This window comes from Cariama cristata, unplaced genomic scaffold (assembly GCF_000690535.1).
Source record: "Cariama cristata isolate BGI_N322 unplaced genomic scaffold, ASM69053v1 scaffold2410, whole genome shotgun sequence".
Classification (NCBI taxonomy): Eukaryota; Metazoa; Chordata; class Aves; order Cariamiformes; family Cariamidae; genus Cariama; species Cariama cristata.
In genome coordinates, this window is record NW_009592830.1 from 47,582 (window position 1) to 63,885 (window position 16,304).

At 38.1% G+C, this 16,304-nt stretch overlaps 1 protein-coding gene across 1 annotated transcript in view; it reads right to left on the minus strand.

Moving 5' to 3' along the window:
• NBAS (neuroblastoma amplified sequence) overlaps positions 1 to 12,585 on the minus strand; it is a gene marked incomplete at both ends in the record, with an annotated part of 59,344 nt that extends 46,759 nt beyond the window's left edge. Inside the window, 8 exons of the mRNA XM_009696819.1 lie at positions 4,835 to 4,933; positions 5,050 to 5,179; positions 5,941 to 6,078; positions 6,492 to 6,535; positions 7,656 to 7,703; positions 8,809 to 8,886; positions 11,840 to 11,876; positions 12,531 to 12,585. Coding sequence (XP_009695121.1) covers positions 4,835 to 4,933; positions 5,050 to 5,179; positions 5,941 to 6,078; positions 6,492 to 6,535; positions 7,656 to 7,703; positions 8,809 to 8,886; positions 11,840 to 11,876; positions 12,531 to 12,585 — 629 coding nt within the window. The remainder of the gene's footprint in view (positions 1 to 4,834; positions 4,934 to 5,049; positions 5,180 to 5,940; positions 6,079 to 6,491; positions 6,536 to 7,655; positions 7,704 to 8,808; positions 8,887 to 11,839; positions 11,877 to 12,530) is intronic.
• Positions 12,586 to 16,304: the final 3,719 nt, after the last annotated feature.

Below are 16,304 nucleotides of genomic sequence, written 5' to 3' on the forward strand. Positions count from 1 at the left end.
TTTTTTTTTTTTTTTTTTTTTTTTTTTTTTTTTTAAGTTAGTCAGCCTCAGTCTGAAGAAGCAGATACCATGCCAACAACTTTTTTGTTCCAGTAATGTGAAAAGCTACTTTTCCTGGCCAAACTCTTGGGTTCTTAAATCACACTATAGAATCATAGAATCATTTGGGCTGGAAGGGACCTTTAGAGGTCATCTAGTCCAACCCTCCCTTAATGAGCAGGGACATCTCCAACTAGATAAGGTTTCTCAGAGCCCCATCCAGGCTGACCTTGAATGCCTCCAGGGATGGGGCTTCTACCACCTCTCTGGGCAACCTGTTCCAGTGCTTCACCATCCTCATTGTAAAAAATTTTTTCCTTATGTCAAATATAAATCTACCCTCTTTTAGTTTAAAACCATTACCCCTTGTCCTGACACAGCAGACCTTGCTAAAAAGTCTGTCCCCATCTCTCATATAGGCCCCCTTCAGATATTGGAAGGCCACAATGAGGTCACCTTGAAGCCTTCTCTTCTCCAGGCTGAACAACCCTAACTCTCTCAGCCTAACTCTATCAGCTGTAGTTTTACACCACTCTGGATGGGTCACAGAGCAAAGTTAACTTAATATATGACATTTAATAGTAACTCCCTAGACGGGAAAGTTTTATCTATCATGTTGTTATGGAGATCAAGATCAATGCAACATCCTTTAGTACTTAAAAGTGCTAAAATAATTTTTATTCTTGCATGTGTTTTCTTTATGGAGCAGAACTAGTATGCAGCAGTTTGCACAGCAGTTTCTGGGCTCCATTTCTACACCCTCTTAATCTTCTACATACTTCTGGGATCAGCAGAGGACTTCTGGGAAGCCTTTGAGGAAATTCACAACGCCTGCCATTGTCAGGAAGAACTAGGTAGCAAGCTCTAGAAGCCTTTAACAAGATCTGCCAGCTGTTTCTGATCAAAAGGTGCTTTGAGCTTTTGTTCCAGCTCACCCCTGATTAGTAAGGGTCAGGAACACTTTCAACAAGTCCTAGAAAAAGACATATGTAAGCACCAGGCCTAAAGCACAGCCAATGGATGTAGCATTTTATGCAGCAGTTTGCAGAAAATGATGGCCAGAAACTCTCTCTCTACTTGTTCTCAGCAGTTGTGGTGATGCACCACCAGGCTCAGTTCCCACCATCCACTGGAGCAGCTACCCCAGCATATCAGAGGCCTTGGCACAGATTACGCTCCTAAGGGATGATACAGATGTGCAGGTCTTAGACTGCAGGGACATGGCTCCAAGCAACCTGCTCTTGTTGACCCTGTCGTGAAGGGGAATAGATTAGATGATCTCCAGAGGTTCCCCCAGTCTCAAAAAAGCTGCCTTTGCAGTACCTCAACTGTACTCTATTTCAAAGCTCTCTATAGAATTGGGCTGAAGATAACATGGACCTATTGAACAAAGTCCAGAGGAGGGCCACAAAGATGATCCGAGGGCTGAAGCACCTCTCCTATGAAGACAGGCTGAGAGAGTTGGGGTTGTTCAGCCTGGAGAAGGGCAGGCTCTGGGGACACCTTAGAGCAGCCTTCCAGTACCTAAAGGGGGCCTACAAGAAAGCTGGGGAGGGACTTTTTACAAGGGCATATAGTAATAGGACAAGGGGCAATGGCTGTAAACTGGAAGAGGGAAGATTCAGATAAGTGGGAAGATATAAGAGAGAAATTCTTCACCACGAGGGTGGTGAGGCACAGGAACAGGTTGCCCAGAGAAGCTGTGGACGCCCCATCCCTGGAAGTGTTCAAGGCCAGGTTGGATGGGGCTTTGAGCAACCTGGTCTGGTGGAAGGTGTCCCTGCCCACGGTAGGGGGGTTGGAACTAGATCTTTAAGATCGCTCCCAACTAAACCATTCTATGATTCTATTATAACTAGTATAAAACTGGTCTCAAAACCAGCAAGTTCAACTGAGGCATGCAAGAATAACCTGAGACTTCTATGCAACTCTTCACATATCAATTTTGGTACAACAAGCAAATTCCAACTGAATCTAAAACTTTTCATTTCCTACAGTCATCACAAATTCTGGGCTCTAGTATCATGCATTTTCTGTAGTAGTTGCAGATAACCCTGAAGTAAGACATTCAGCTTCAGATTAACCTAAGTCAAAACAAGCAGGTCTTGAACCTCCCATTACAGCCTACAAAGAGCTCACACCAAAGTAGACATTTAAGTTTTGTCAACTAAAGTGCACCATAAATTCCATCACAGATGAAGGCTGGATCATATGAGAACACCAACATTAGGCATCTAAATTAAGGTATATAACACTTTTTAATGGCAATGAAACTCGTTATTAGACTTTTTCCCAAAGCTATTGTTTCAAGTTTTCCTACAGTTTCAGACACATTCCCTACTGACATAGTCTCTTTGCAACTATCATACATCGAGTTCAAAAAATTAAGTATATTAAGTTCTTAAGTGCTATTTTATTGCACTGTAACAGGTAATGAGCAAATACATAGTAATATAAAGTGCATAAGTCAAGGTTTAGAAGCAGTGGAGATAGACCAGTATAACTTCACCATCTGAAACTAACTGAAATTCAAGAAAGCATGAAGTGACAAAGTTGAACTTACATTGAGTGATCAAAGTTCACACTATTGAAAATTAAAACTTCAAAGTGTTCATATGTATCTACAATTTTCTTTAATGCACAATTTAAGAAAACTGCCTCCCTTCAACTTCTTCTGGGTTTTTTGGTTTTTTTTGGATAACAAGACAATTTCAGCAAAAGACTCTGCTCATGAATTTAGAGTTCTCTAATGTCAAATTTAGAAGTTTTCTACCACAGACTAAATTCAAAATAGAAAAGAAAAGACTTGCCTACAGGAAAGGCAAAACATCAGATCTTTCTGCTTTCCATCCATTCCATCCAATTGTGCAATCTTTCAGGTATGGATTTTTCAACTTCACTAAGCATGTCAACTGGCTGCACATAGCAGGAGATGCTATGATCACAGGGGACTCCACCTGACTTTTTGTTTTCATGGAATGAGTCATAATATTTGCTGGTAAAAACAAGTAATTCCTGAATGTGTATGCCACACACATTACACAAATGTTTTACTTCAGCAGCAGATATAACCACATTTTTTTCATGTAAGGGAAGAGCATTTCTGTCACTAGAAAATATGGAACATAGACATCAAACAAAAATATGTCAACTCCAAGCTTCCATAAAAAGACAACTTTAGTTACTAATATTCTGAATAAACTGTTCTAAACACAAAATCAGCATTGTCTCCTGCTCTTTTACATCACACTAATATCACGTTTTAAAAATGTTAACCTAAGATCTTACAAGAATAGTAGGAAAACCAAAGCTATTGCTTCTCTTGGAGGTGAGAATCAAGAACAAAAACAAAACTTGAAAATTTTGCCTTTTTTTACCCTCTCCTCTTTTAAACCTCTATGACAAGAAGTTGCCCAAACTACTTGGTTGACAACTATGCCAGCTGATTTTCTACGTATTTTCTTGTTAATGGGTTCACCCATTATAAGAATTCAATAGTTCTGACATGATTTACACAGAAATGCACAAAAAATGAAAAGTAAGTACATCCATCTATTATAATCGTCAGAATAATTATTTGACCATACTTTGAATACGAACCAATATTCTTTGCAACACTCATTGCTATAATCAACCTACTTCTAATGTTACAGCAGAAAAGATAACTCTGCAAACAAGCGTCAAGAACCATTAACACTGGTCTGATCAAAGAAAAGAATGAGTAGGTTCTGTTGTCTGGTCAGATAGCACTACCAAATCTCCCTAACCCACACCTATTACCTCAAAACTATGGATTTAGTATACTGAGTATAAATTATGTGGAATTACTAGATATGAACTAGGTAGAAAGAAGAAACGATACCCAAAATTAATCTCTCAAAGTAATAAGCTAGAAGAACATTACTTCTCATTAATAACCATTTTTTTCCTAAGATAGATATGACAGCTCACCTAACATTGAAGAACGAGAACAAATTTTTAAATAGCAAGTTTCTTCTGGTATTCTACAGCCAAACCTAATTTCCATTTAAAACAATACAGTGATATAACATATTGTGCTGACAAATTCAATCCTAATAGATCTAACAGAAGAAAAATATCTAGAAGGAAGTTTAGTTCCTACAACTGAAGAAAAACAGAAAAATAAGTTGCTGAGTTTACCTTGCTATATAACAAGTAGATACTAAAAAGGCAGGCACATTCCAGCTAAACCATTCTATGATTTTTAACATAAGTAATTGGCTAATCAGAACCTATTCAAACTACATCTGGTCAAGAGCGGGCAGTCAATCAGTCTGCGTTTCAAGTGTGGTATCTGTACCCAACACATCACTATTAGAGAAAACACAACACAAGACAATTCCAAATACCAAAGCCTGGCAGTTCCAGTCAGAACACTAGGGAAAATGGGCTGGCCAAAAAGTCTAGCAATGAAATCCAGACAGAAAAAACCCAACCAACCTACCTCATACATCAGCCTTTACCCCCCAACAAATTCAGAAACTTCTTTTGAACCTATTCCTGACATTCTAAAAAATGCTGCTTATGCCAGGTACTCAAACAATAGAGGACATTACTAATAGAAGAATGAAAATCAAGTTAAGTGAGATCACCAACTAGGGCTTCTTTCATAGGTACAATGATACATGACTTGTTATTGTTGATTCACTAAACACCAATATTAAAATAGATTTTTTTTTTTCTCCCGCTCCTTATCCAACACACTTCAATGTTTCATCTTTCACTTTTGTTCATCACTTCCACATTATTCGCAGGTAGCAAACAGAACATTTACCTGTGACCAGGATGATAAATGACAGTAGTTATTCCATGGACATAATGGCTGCTAAAGCTGAAACTATGACTTTCTTGAAAGCTTTGATTTGTTCCGACACTAAGCACGGGGAAAAAAATACATATATTATTTCAGATCTATTTTCTTTAAAGAGTGGAAATAATTCCTTTAAAGTTCACCATGCCTTCTCAAAGCAAGTCAAAATTTATCCTTACCTTACAAGGTAACTTCTCAGTTCTCCACGATAATTAACAACAAGCAGTTCGGCTGACCATTGGGCACTTGCTTTGTATTCTAGAAAGATCAATCCAGCAATAGCATAACTCAGATCTCCTGGAAAACTTGCTGTCTTTACCCAAAAGTGCAGCCAGACATTGAGAGAGAAAGGAGATTTAAAGAAAAAGTATCTTTGTTATTGAAAGAAGGAGGAGTTACTATATTGTACAAAAATGTATTAAAAATAAAGTTTCATAGTTTGTATTAGTAACAAAATATACTTCCTTTTATCTTGATTTTAGAGAAACCTTATTACTATAAAGTCTGCAAAGACAATATACTAAGGAAATACACCTTAGCCACCTTCCCAAATTAGTTTAATACAACTTTTGAATAGATCAAATATAAAATACATTGTCTGGGGCAAGCCAACAGTTATTACATATTCTCATACCAAGAAAAAAAAAATCCTCATATTGTTCTATCAGCAATATTTCTTGATTTATAAATGACTGCATATTAAGTGGATTTGTAATCTACTAGTACAAATTGTAATTATTGGCACACATACTGATTAGGTGATTCTATACTTTCACAATCTGATGTACCCGCAGATCTACCACAATTCTAAGAAAAAGAAAAGAAAGATGAAGATTCTGACTAGATACAATAGCACAAAGGATATCCTTTGCAAGTGCTACACGTGATTTCGGTTTAACTATAACATATCCATCACATGATAAACACTTCATGGTACCTTTCTGCATGGTATTCACACTGTAAGCCTTTACACCAAAGTAAGCCATGATTAAAAAAAGGCCATAGAGTGGAAATTACCGTTTATCCTTACAGAAAGTTCTACTATATTCGTATTTTATCTAAGAGAGCACTTACCGGTGAAATGACCAAAAGCTCACTACCCATTAGATCAAACACTCTCACTGTTCCAGTGCTTTCAGCATAAGCAAGTAACGTACAATCATGACTCCATGCCACTCGCCTCCACTGAGGATTAGGGTCCTTTGGCACTATGAAAAAGGAAGAAAGTTATTAAAACATGAGATATAAATATAACCCCTTAAGTATAATAAAAAGTCAACTGCTTCAAAAAATGCAGGGTGCCTGCCATCATTACAAACTTATCTTGGAGGAGAAAAAAAAAAGCCACCACCTCCAACACCCATTATGTCTCCCAAACCCATTAATTTTAACTATCATTTCATTTCAGATTCAGGTTTTATATGTTAATCATCATGAAAGGAAGAGGGGGAGGGAGTATAACAGAGCTAGTCACAAAGCAAAATTATCAAGAGATTCTTCCCAATGCTTTTAAGAGGTTACAACATTATCTTTAAAGTAGCCAACACCACCACTTAGCAATGGATGAATAATAAACAATGATGACACTGACAAATGATGTAGAGGTTGCCATATTGTATACCTTGACATTTTCCAACTATGGATACAAAGTCATCTTTTGCAGACCTGCAGAAAAAGACTCATATGGATTTAAATAAGAAAAAAATCACTATTCAATTTTCCAGAATAAACAAAACGCTATAAAAATACTCTAAGTGTACAATTCAAAGGCCTGCATGTATTTAACTACTTGTTCAAAAAGGCAGATAGTGCCTTCACCCTTAGGCAGCTACAGTAACTAACAATAGTATTTTAGAAATCTTCCTCTCAATGCAAAAATACTAATAACCCTCATTTATTAGTAATGGTGTTCAAAACAGGATAGCAGCATTTCAGAACTTCAGCATGTAACTTCAGAAAAAAATAGTCAGTATTCTCTAGGTTACAATTTTAGGAACAATGCAAGAATATAGTTACATTAATACAGTTGAAACAGAAGATTTATTTTATAGACTATAAGCTGACATTTATGGTGTTCATACAACTTCTGATTGAACAATTTTCATACGCTTGCTTCTTTTACATATAAATAGAAGGTCTGACCTTCTAGCAAATGGATTTTTGTGAAGCAAGTAAACACACTCAATCAAGATTCGTTCTACAGCTAAATGTGTTCTTGAACTGGCAAAGGATAGCTTGTTGTTAGAGAGCAGAAGAAAAAGGGAAAGCATCAGTCTTTACGACACCCACATTACTTGTAAAATAAGGTGAAGTATTATACATGCCAGCTACTCTACAGAGAAACAGAATATTAGCTCCTTGTCCCATTTATTAGGAGACAATTGCTAGGGGAGAACAGAAAGGCAAAGGTTAGAAAGGCCATGATTTGAGTTTAGCATTTTGAAGCATCTTGATTGTTTTTCTTTCACATCTTGAAAAAAGAAAGAGAGAGATAAAAAATGAATACTTACATAAACTTCTCTGTAACATTTATAATTGGCGGGGGGGAGGGGGCGTAGTTTGTTTTTTTTTAAATGGGGAATGGCCAAGAACTAAGAAGAAATAGAAGGCCTCTGCTTTCTAAGTGATGATTCTATAGATTCTTCCATAGATTACTTTCACAACACATAATATTCCCCCCAAAAAAAACAGAAAAATCTTTAAAATTACGGTTAGTAAATTACAAGAAACACTTTCTCAGAACTCTGCAACTGTGGTCATGAAGCTATAGATAATACTAAGTTACCTGATTTCTACACATTGGTCTTGAACAACTGCCAACAATTTACCATTACTGAAAGAGAAAAATAAACATGTGAAAGTTCATTTAAAGTCCAGTCTTTACAGAATGTGCATCAGAGCTCTAGGTGCTTTTCTGCAAGGTCAGATACAAATTTCCTCCTTCATAAGTCAAAACAAATTGGGAAATATCAATTTTTATACCAAAAAGAAAAATCAGTGCTATAATAAGATTTGCTTCATGTCACTGAAATGTATCTGTTACTCTTTTCTAGTAGCACTAAGAAAACAGAAACAATGTCTAAAATCTTGCTGCAGGGAAGGTCAAACCAGATGTTGCTTATGGATAATTTTATAATAGTAATAATACCTAAAACTATGCATTGGTTTATCTGGAACAAACAACTATCATACTTCTGTAAGTTACATTGCCTCCTTAAGAGCAAATCTCTTGTCTTTGTACCTCACATAAAACATTGCCACTGGCATGTTGTGCATCAAAAAGGATCAGTCATTTCCCTCAAAGAAGTACCATCTCTCTCAACAGTAGAGAGTTCTTGCTGAACCACTGATCATATTCAACGGTAACACATAATAAATTAAAACATTCTATACTACCTTCTTGTCATTGAATCATTTGTCTGTACATACTTATGATCATGTTTAAAAGCCAGTGATCTCACTGATGCTGTGAAAATTACTGCAGAACAGCTGTTTCCAGCCTTGAAACTCTCACTTCTCCTCTATAGATACAATAGCAGACAAGTCTCGAGGATATGCATTCACTTTCCACAAATTTTAAAATAAGCAATTACATACCACGTCAAGTTATAGGACTTTAACTGATCAAATTCAGGACATGAGTTTGAGAATGACTGCACTGCGAGCCACGTCGCCTGAAAAGCTAGAAGACATTCAGACCTGACTGAGAGATGTATTAAACAAAGGGAAGCAGCGTGGAAGCCCCTAAGTAGCAGGCTGATCTTTCTTTCCCAAGGCTACCTGTGAAAGTCTCCAGTATTTCTCCTGAGCAAAAAGAATAATATGACTTTAGCACAATATTAATTCAGCACTGTTATCAATGGGGATGGCGGGGGGAAGAGAAGAAGCATTAACACATTTACTGTCTTCAAAAATGGAAAAGCATGTAAGCTGGTTACCTTGCAAGTACTAGGTGCCAGTTGATCTGCTTATTAACCAGACGAACCAGTCCAGTGGGCAGAGAAAACTTCGCAGGGCTGAAATAACAAAAACATTAGGTTAAATCAGAACACACACCTAACAAAAGCAGTACCTGAGACACACACACCAGATGACTTAGCTTTAAGGCAACCATCAATCACCTAGGAGGTTTTCGCAACTGAACATGAATCAACACTGCACTCTGCCAACGATGAAGGCTAACAACATCCTTGCTTGTATTAACAGAACAAAACCACATATTAAGGGAACTGATTATTTACTCACCACTCTTCATACTCTGGTCAGCAGCCAGTTTTGGTCCTCCCCATTACAAGAATACCAATAAACTGGAGGGCCACCAAGATGGTCAGGGGACTAAGCACTTGCCCTACAAAGAGTTGCTGAGGAAATTGTTTAGCCTGGAGAAGGGACAGCTTCAGGGGGAAAAAACAGCAGCTCTCTGATACCTAGGAGGTTACCACAAAGATGGGAGTCACTGAGGTGCATGGCAGGAGCACAAGAAACTGTGATCAACCCTTTGGTGGACTTGGCAGTGTTACATTAATGGTAGGACTTGATGATCTTAAAGATCCTTTCCAATCCAGATGATTCTATGATTCTAAAACAGAGGAAGTTCCAAGCTGACATAAGGAATTGTTCACCACGAACACAGTCAGGCACTGGAAAAGGCTGCCCAGAGAGTCTTTGGGATCTCCGCCCTCTAAGTTTTTCAAGACCTAGCTGGATAGAGCCCTAAGGGACCTAGTCTGAATCCAGTGTTCTCCCTGCTTTTAGCAGGACTTTAATCTAGAGGCCTACTGAGCTCCCTCTCAAACACTTTTCTTAAATACATAAAAATAGCAAGTAGAATCAATTATAAAAGCTAGAAATCAAACTTTAAATATGGCTACTGGGAGGGAGGGAGGGAAGAAAAATAAGTTAATTCTGTCTGCAACTGAATCCTTACAACTAGACTTATATCACAGAATCATAGAATGGTTTAGGATGGAAGGGACCTTAAAGATCTTCAAGTTTCAATCCCCCTACCATTGGCAGGGATATCTTCCACCAGACCAGGTTGCTCAAAGCCCCATCCAACCTGGCCTTGAACATTTCCAGGGATGGGGCATCCACAGCTTCTCTGGGCAACCTCTTCCAGTGCCTCATCACCCTCATAGTGAAGAATTTCTTCCTTATACCTAATCTAAATCTTCCCTCTTCCATTTTTAAGCCATTGTCCCTTGTCCTAGCACGAAATGTCCTTGTAAAAAGTCCCTCCCCAGCTTTCTTGTAGGTCCCCTTTAGATACTGGAAGGTTGCTATAAGGTGTCCCCAGAGCCTTCTCTTCTCCAGGCTGAACAACCCCAACTCTCTCAGCCTGTTTTCAGAGGAGAGGTGCTCCAGCCCTCTCATCATCTTTGTAGCTTACTCTGGACTCGCTCCAACAGTTCCCCGTCCTTCTTGTGTTGGGGTCCCCAGAGCTGAAGGCAGTATTGCAGTTGGAGTCTCATGCGAGTGGAGTAGAGGGGGAGAATCCCCTCCCTCAACCTACTGGCCACGCTGGTTTTGATGCAACCCAGGATATGGTTGGCTTTCTGGGCTGCAAGTGCACAATTTTGGGTCATGTTGAGCTTCTCGTCAACTAACACCCCCAAGTCCTTCTCCTCAGGGCTGCCCTCAATCCATTCTCTGCCCAGCCTGTGTTTGTGCTTGGGATTGCCCCGACCCATGTGCAGGACCTTCTTGAGGTTCACGTGGGCCCACTCCTCAAGCCTGTCCAGGTCCCTCTGGATGGCATCCCTTCCCTCCACCATGTCGACCGCACCACACAGCTTGGTGTAGTCAGCAAACTTGCTGAGGGTGCCCTCAATCCCACTGTCCATGTCGCTGACAAAGATGTTAAACAGCTCAGGTCCCAACATCAACCCCTGAGGAATGCCAGTCGTCACCGGTCTCCCCTTGGACATTGAGCCGTTGACTGTAACTCTGAGTGCAACCACCCAGCCAATTCCTTACCCCCTGAGTGGTCCATCCATTAAGTACATGTCTCCCAATTTAGAGACAAGGATGTCATGCAGGACAGTGTCAAATGCTTTGCACAAGTCCACACTAGTTGCTCTTCCCTTATCCACCAACACTGTAACCCTGTCGTAGGCGGCCACCAAATTTGTCAGGCACGATTTGCCCTTAGCGAAGTCATATATACCATCACCATTAACCTCCTTATTTTCCATGTGATTTACCATATGATGGTATGGAGCCCACAAACACCACTGCCTACCAAAAAATAAGGGGAGGAGGGGCGCAAAATACAGTAGAACACCAGCAATAGGGAAAACAGCAAGGAGCCACACTAATGTCCCTTTCTGTGTATCTCAAAACCAACAGAATTACCCTAAAAAGGGAGAACTGATATCTTCAAACCTAACAAGTACATCAACAGAGTAGTATAACTATAAATTCTCCAGGAACACTATATTTACTCCAATATGCTTCTGGGACCATTTAAGTGCCTTTTGAATCAGAAGTTAAATTTATAAATGGCACGAGTGTGCTCAACTAGTTACCAATCTTTTCTATGACAATTTGAATTGTCAAGAAAAAAAATCCAAATTATTACTCCAAAGTAAGCAAATCCTGCCATGCCATCATACCTGTCATTGAGGCTTAAGAAGAAAAAGCAGCTTCACTTGCAATATCACAGTTGGGAGTGGGGAGGACAAATGTGTGTTTTGAGAAAGAAGATGTTCCAACTGTAAGTTTACTTAGGCTTCTGATAAAAGCAAAAAGTCAAACTAGTGTACACCAGCTCCTTTCTAGATAAGTTTCAGCTGCAATTCAAGTGGTTACAACTTAAACTTATGAAAAGACAATATTCTAAGCATTGTTTGGACAATATTCTAAACAAGTGTTCAATTTTATCTCATGAAAAATAACTTCCCATGAAATCAAAAAGCTGTAAAAATATTACCAAATAAAAAGATTAAGCACTATTTTCATCAAACCTACCTGTACCAGATGTACCGAAGCAAAAACAATGCAGGACCTACAACAGAAAGAGAGGTAAAAATTACATCTCAAGCGTTTTTAAAACACTCTCCAGCTTCCTGCACACACAGTCTCAGAAATTCTCACAAAACAAAAAGGTATTAAGGGGAAACCCCGCCATCCTTGGCCAGTGCATTCTTATAGTAGACTAAATGCAAATGGCAGATCAAAAAAATCCGTATACATTTCTGGAAATTCTAAGAGAAATTCCTACTGGGTGAAAATGCAATTCCGTTACTGCATAAACCCAGTGCTGAATTAGCAATGTAACATTGCCAATGTTGAATGGCAACATAATATCAGAATGTAAAGCTTCTTTATAGAATTGTCTAACCAGCAAACAGCCCCATGCAAGACCTGGTAGAGAAAAAAAAAACTCAGCAACACTTTGCAAAACACAACAGAGCTTCTAAACTTCTCAGATGTATGGTTTATTAGTTTGTCCCAATAAGCTAATTGAGACAAGAAAGCTCACGAAATTGGCATGAAAATAACATGGCAATATTGATAATCAAAAAACACCTTCCTGAAAACACATCCTGCACTCTATTTCCATTACACTAGCAATGCTAAAGTGCAGAAATTGTAAATTTTACAAGCAATCCACACATCATTCTTATGAGTCATGAACACAAGAACAAGTCATATTTACCTGTAATTGCTCTAGTGATGATAAATGATGCACCATGTTTTCTGTTGCCTCTTGGCTGCAATTACAACAATAATCGTCAAACACTATGTTATACATTTTAAATTAAATACAACATTCATACATATATTCACTGACTAAATTTAAGTTGCCTGCTAGCCTACAAGTTCCTTATGTATTTTCTATTACTCACAGCTTCACACAGTGAGTAATTTAACTGCATAAGCTAAAATAGGCTATAAAGCCAAATACTTTAAGCGCCAAGATGTAATAAACAAAACATCCTACAGATTGCCTATCGATTCAGCTTTGCCTTGATCTTTGGGTAGTAACAAAAGACATCGACTTCCGATTATGTTCTCCTGTAAGATATTAAAAATCATTCTTTTTATGCCAAATGAATGCCAGATTGATTTGCAACACCCAGAAGTTGAAGCAATTGGTGTTCAACATATTATGCTAATACATAACATATTATGCTAATACAAGTTCAAGAAAAACAAAGAACATCTGAAGAAAAACTTTTTATGTCAATTTGTACTACGTAACACAAATGCTCAGATCACCACCTCTACTCCATACCATTTCACATAGGCTTTCCAGCAGTCCTGCTCTGCTTAAGGTGGAGGGGAACAACTACACTCACTATATAAATGAAAGTACTCTCCAAACACGGAAAACAGAAATAGAAAGCAACATAGGATGTATATTCTTAGCTATAAGAGGTAAACTTATTTGCCAATAAGAAAGTAGTAAAAAGGAATTAAACTGAGAAGACAAGAAAGACAACCAATAAGGAAGACATCACACAGAAATCTTCAAAATAAGCAGTCATGCTCACACTTTTCTACTGCAAATATTAGAGCACCACAAACTGAGCATTCGAGCAGCTAATGAATGAATTTCCTCTTCCCTTCAGTACAGAATACGTAGAGCAGATCACTACTTGTTAACTGAAAGATTCAGACCTCTCACTCCAAGCTACAGAGCAGCAAACACTGAAAGACACACAAATTTATCAAAACTCCAGAGTATGTCCATGTTTTCACAAAAAGTATTTGGGCTCCCAAATTTAAGTTATTGAAGTAAAAATTGGCAGTTTTCTATGCAAAGTTTGCAATCCAGAAATAGTCTTTCAAATAATCCAAGTTGTCAACAGCATGCAAGAAGCCAACACAGCTGTACTAATAGATAATGTTCCAAATTCAGCCTGATTAACCACGAATTAACAAGGCATTACACTAAAATAAGTGAGAGTATAAATTATTTCTTACAGCTATCATAGTACCTCAAGGAGAGCTGCAATTTCCTAGGGACGTTAAAAGCAAAGCTTGTTAAAGTTTTTGGATTAAGAAAAGCTCCCAGTAAAAACATTTCCAAAAATTGCTTATACCTCTTCAGAATTTTTTTTAATATTCTCAGTGTCCACTCCTGAGCCTAAATGACAGGCTCCTATTCCACATATCTTAAACTCTTCACAAAGCTGATTTACTATTATACTCTGAAGACCTGAATTTTACTTTTTATAACATATTTCTATCACCTCAGCAACAGCAATGGCTACAAGATGTGCTATATTTCTTCTTTAATTCATTCCCATTTGGGAAAACAACTTCAAGTTCTCCTTTGCTAGAGCATTCCAGAAATAAAACATAAGTAACTTCCTCACTGACAAGACACCTACTTAGTTTTGAATTTTGCCACATACCCAGCAAGCTTACAGGGGTCGGGGGGGACGGTGTTGGGGAAATCTCAAAATATTAGATGGCAATGAAAAAAACCCACAGAATCAAGTGATACATTCAACACATTTCAGAAGATCAACAGTACTTGTCTACCAGAAAAGGAAAAGTTCAGTCTGCTTGTATTTACACAAATCGTTCTACAAGTCCTCCCCTGCAACCCCCTCCACAACCACTGCCTCGTTCCCTATCTTCACTGATCAACTACTCAGTAATTCCTTTTATTCTTGATATATATTTTGGAGTTCCCAAACAGTCAATTAAATACAATCACATCACTACAGTGAATACAGACTGCTTGATTTCCACACCGCTCTCTTCTTTGGCATTGTCAGTTCCTCGCATGTGTCCTTTACAAATATCTGTTATTTTCCCCCCTCAAAATAAAATTATTCTTGGGAAATTCAATACAGGTGAATGAGAATACTAGCAAGATGTAAAATAAAAGCTAATTTGGGGTTTCAACTTAAGAAATTCATTCCAGTTTTATCAGTGTCTTGAATTTAACACAACTTTACATGTTCATCAGGATTCATCTTCCAACAGTCATAATTACAGTTGAAAGCACTCAGCACTCTGCAGTTAAAAATTCATCATTCTAAATGAGGTAACAGAAAAATAAAACAATGTTAACAGAGAACTGCGAAAAGTTTGTTTTAAAGTCTTGCTTTGTATCCTAGAAGACTGCATAGGAAGACATTTAATTTCATTTCCCAGCACAGCATCCAAGTTCCTTTCCTTTTCTGCTGTCCCTCACCTCACCCAATCCAAACCATTCAGTTCGACCAGAAGTAAGGAAGGGAGCACTTTATGACTTTTTCTGAAAAGTATGAATAAATCAGGCTGAAAAGAGACTAATATTCCAAAGGGAAAGTCACAATCTCCTAACATCACTGTTAAGGCACCTTAAGGCAAAAACTGAATCATGCTGACAAAATTATTTGTTTGCCTATGTATTTAAGTGTAAAATCAATTTTCCACTAAAACTGTAAAAAGAATACCAGAAGTGTCCTTGGCTACCGACAGTCTTCAAGAAGGATGTAAAGCCAAACAAACTACATAGCATTATAATTTCAAGCCTTCCTATCTCTGCCATTCAAAATGGGAATTATCTCGGGAAAAAAGTAAACATGGAAGAAACATCAAGTTCAAAATAGCCCATACCATTTGCTGAAGTTGACAAGCAGAATTCTACGTTGCTTCGAAATTCTGACTGTCAGGGCAGATGAGGACCCTCAGACTGTGCTTCCATGATCACTTTAAATTGGCATACCAGCGCACTGCCACTAAAGCGAGGTCTCACATTTCACTCAGCTTTGACTGGCACATTATTGACCTCCCCTTGGTACCTACATGAATACTAGGGGGAACAGTCAACAAAAGGAGATGAAACAACACGATTGTTTCTCAGACTAATCAGTTCTTTAATCACTTACCATACAACTTCGAGAATACTAATGGTAGCAGAAGAGAAGGGATACTTGTCAGAAACGCACCCCCTTAATGCACTTGTAGAACCACAGTCTTGTGCCACTACACCTAAGTCCTCCTCATGGTTTGCAGACACGTAAATCACTTCCATATGTTACTAGAAACAAATACTATTTACCACCTCTCAAAACACAGTTAAATAAAAATAGGTGCAACTGTATACTCACCTACATGAACAATCTATAAAGTTAGTAAATGGTAACACTGAAATCATATTTTCCAAACACTCATACCTGTCACTGCAACTGAGGATTTACAGATCAAGAGGAACAAAATAAAAAAGTCTTTCTGATAAACTTTTTTATGAGAACGGCTTTAGTAATTATGAATAGGTACATTCTTCCACCTGTGATGTTTTTACATCTTCTCTGTTTAGATGTTCTCATTAAGCATAAAATTTTGTTAAAATACTTCCATAAACTACTTTTAATGAGAAATGCATTAACAAGTGCAGTGGACTTGAAAGCCACTACAAGAAAGAAAGAAAACCACATTGCTTACATCCTCTATGTCCAAATCAGACAGGAGTAGACATAGAGGCAAG